General features: G+C 38.0%; 1 protein-coding gene across 4 annotated transcripts in view; it reads right to left on the bottom strand.

The window, feature by feature from the left end:
- The window catches only part of LOC123501523 (tubulin beta chain-like), a 19932-nt gene that overhangs the window by 272 nt on the left and 17160 nt on the right, over nt 1-2500 (bottom strand). For 3 of the 4 annotated variants that reach the window (XM_045250379.1, XM_045250382.1, XM_045250383.1), the window contains 2 exons: nt 1430-1646; nt 1-696 (listed from right to left, as the gene is read on the bottom strand). The exon at nt 1-696 is cut by the window's left edge and continues 272 nt beyond it. In XM_045250379.1, coding sequence (XP_045106314.1) covers nt 1446-1646 — 201 coding nt within the window. In that variant the 3' untranslated portion in view covers nt 1-696; nt 1430-1445. The remainder of the gene's footprint in view (nt 697-1429; nt 1647-2500) is intronic. The other variant, XM_045250381.1, reaches the window with a different exon arrangement.

The following is a 2500-nucleotide window of genomic DNA, read 5'->3' as shown; positions in this document are numbered from 1 at the left end:
GAACGCCAAACACAAAGCAAACATATTCTTAAGACCCCCATAGAAGACACGACTTAGAAAACGAGTTACGAATTCAATCACATTTTCTATTACACATTACACACACGATCAGGGAAAGTTATTAGTCTGTGTATCCTTCCTGCTGCAATACAAGCCGCGGGAACTTGACAAGAACCACAGGACACTATGGAAACGCCCTTGAAAACCCCCTCTTGAGCTGCTTTCGGAGGCGCCTGAGTTAGAGTGCTTTCAGAGGCCGTAGAAAATGTCAATCATGTTCTCTGTGTGTGTTTCCCTTCCACTAGCGACGTAGAATCCTTAAACTATTTGCTAAGGTCATAAAAACACTCTTAAAACCCTTACAACTTTCTCCAGAGCCAGTTAAAAGCCTTGAGGTGTGAAAATATCCTTAACGATACTAACTAGAGCCTTTTCATATTGTGGTATTGGAAACAGCCTAGAAAATCCTTACAACTTCCACTAGAGCCTATTTAAAAGTGTTAAATCCTTCCTGAATCATTACTAGGATCATGAAAACCAGCCTACATGACTTCCCTGGAGCCTGTTCATAGTAGTAGTAGTAGTAGTAGTAGTAGTAGTAGTAGTAGTAGTAGTAGTAGTAGTAGTATCTAGTAGTCGGAATCTTCAGTGCATCGTGTCGTATCTTCTAAAAGCGTCTTAACACCTTATTCGAATCTTTAACAAGAAGAAAAACAAAAGACAAAATAAATGTCAATTCCCTTCAAGAGTAACACCAATGAAAAAGAAATAGATAAATAAACAAAATAAAGAAGAAAAATGACAACAAAAATTAAGAAAACGAAGACAAACACGAGTATTATATCGCTTCAGACACACTCCAAAAAAAGAAACAAATGAACAAAAACACACTAAACAAACAAAAACTAAATCACAATAACAACAAAAAAATGAAAATTAAAAAGAAAGGATGACACGAATGCGCAAACATAACAAAAAGTAAAAGAAAAAAAAAAGAAAAGAAAAAATAGAAATCAAATCCCTTCAAACACACACTTAAAAAAAAAAATAACAAACAAAAAAACACAAAATGAGCAAAAAACTAAATCACAACAAAAAACAACAAAAGAAAGAAAAAAAAAATATATGACTCGAATGCACAAATGAAGAAAAAAAAAAGTCAAATTCCTTCACACCCTAAAAAAAAAAAAAACATTAAACAAACAAAAACAAAATCACAACAACAACAACAAAAACAACAACACAACAAAGAAAACTAAAAAAAAAAAAAAAAGTTGACTCGAATGCACAAATGAAAAAAAAGTCAAATTCCTTAACACCCTAAAAATAAAATAAAAAATAACCAGGAAAAAACACAAAACAAAACAAAACAAAAAAATCACACAAAAAACTAAAAAAACAAAAAATAAAAGACAACTTGAATGCGCACCCGACACTGTTACCAACTAAGCGTATTCCGGCTCCTCTTCTTCGTCCTCGTCCTCGTAGTCATCAGTGGTGGCGTCTTGGTATTGCTGGTACTCGCTCACCAGGTCGTTCATGTTGCTCTCCGCCTCCGTGAACTCCATATCGTCCATGCCCTCGCCCGTGTACCAGTGCAGGAAAGCTTTGCGGCGGAACATGGCGGTGAACTGCTCTGAGATGCGCTAAGGAGGGAAGATTGGGTCAAAATAGCTTATAGAATTCATTAGATTGGGTTAGATTGGGTTAGGTTGGGTTAGAGTGGGTTAGAGTGGGTTAGATTTGGGTTAGATTGGATTAGAGTGGGTTAGAGTGGGTTAAGTGTGGGTTAGAGTGGGTAAGAGTGGGTTAAATTGGGTTAGATTGGGTTAGAGTGGGTTAAGTGTGGGTTACAGTGGGTTACATTGGGTTAGAGTGGGTTAAGTGTGCGTTAGAGTGGGTTAGAGTGGGTTATAGTGGGTTAAGTGTGGGTTAGATTGGGTTAAGTGTGGGTTAGATTGGGTTAAGTGTGGGTTAGAGTGGGTTAAATTGGGTTAGATTTGGGTTAGATTGGGTTAGAGTGGGTTAAGTGTGGGTTACACTGGGTTACATTGGGTTAGGTTGGGTTAAGTGTGGGTTAGAGTGGGTTAGAGTGGGTTAATGGGACAGACTGGGTTTAGCGTGGGTTACAGTGGGTCAGAGTGGGTTGTGATTGGGTTAGAATGTTTCAGAAATAGGAATAAATTGGTTTTCAGTGTAGCGGGAGACTGGAATCGCCTGGAATGGGCTGGAATGATCTCAAAACAGACTGGAATTGGACTGGAATGGACTGGAATTGGACTGGAAAGGACTGGAATTGGACAAGAACAGTTTAAAATTGGATAGTGCTGATTGAAATTTGACTGGAATTGGACTGGAATGTACTGGAGCAGACTGGAATTGGACTAGAGCTGATTGAAATTGGACTGGAATTGGACTGGAAAGGACTGAAATGAACTGGAATGAACTAAACGTACTGAAATGAACTAAAAACACACTAATAGGGACATGGACCTACTAA

The sequence above is a fragment of the Portunus trituberculatus genome, chromosome 9 (genome assembly GCF_017591435.1).
Source record: "Portunus trituberculatus isolate SZX2019 chromosome 9, ASM1759143v1, whole genome shotgun sequence".
NCBI classification, from domain to species: domain Eukaryota; kingdom Metazoa; phylum Arthropoda; class Malacostraca; order Decapoda; family Portunidae; genus Portunus; species Portunus trituberculatus.
Note: the sequence above shows the minus strand (reverse complement) of the source record. Positions and strands in the feature narration are given on the sequence as shown.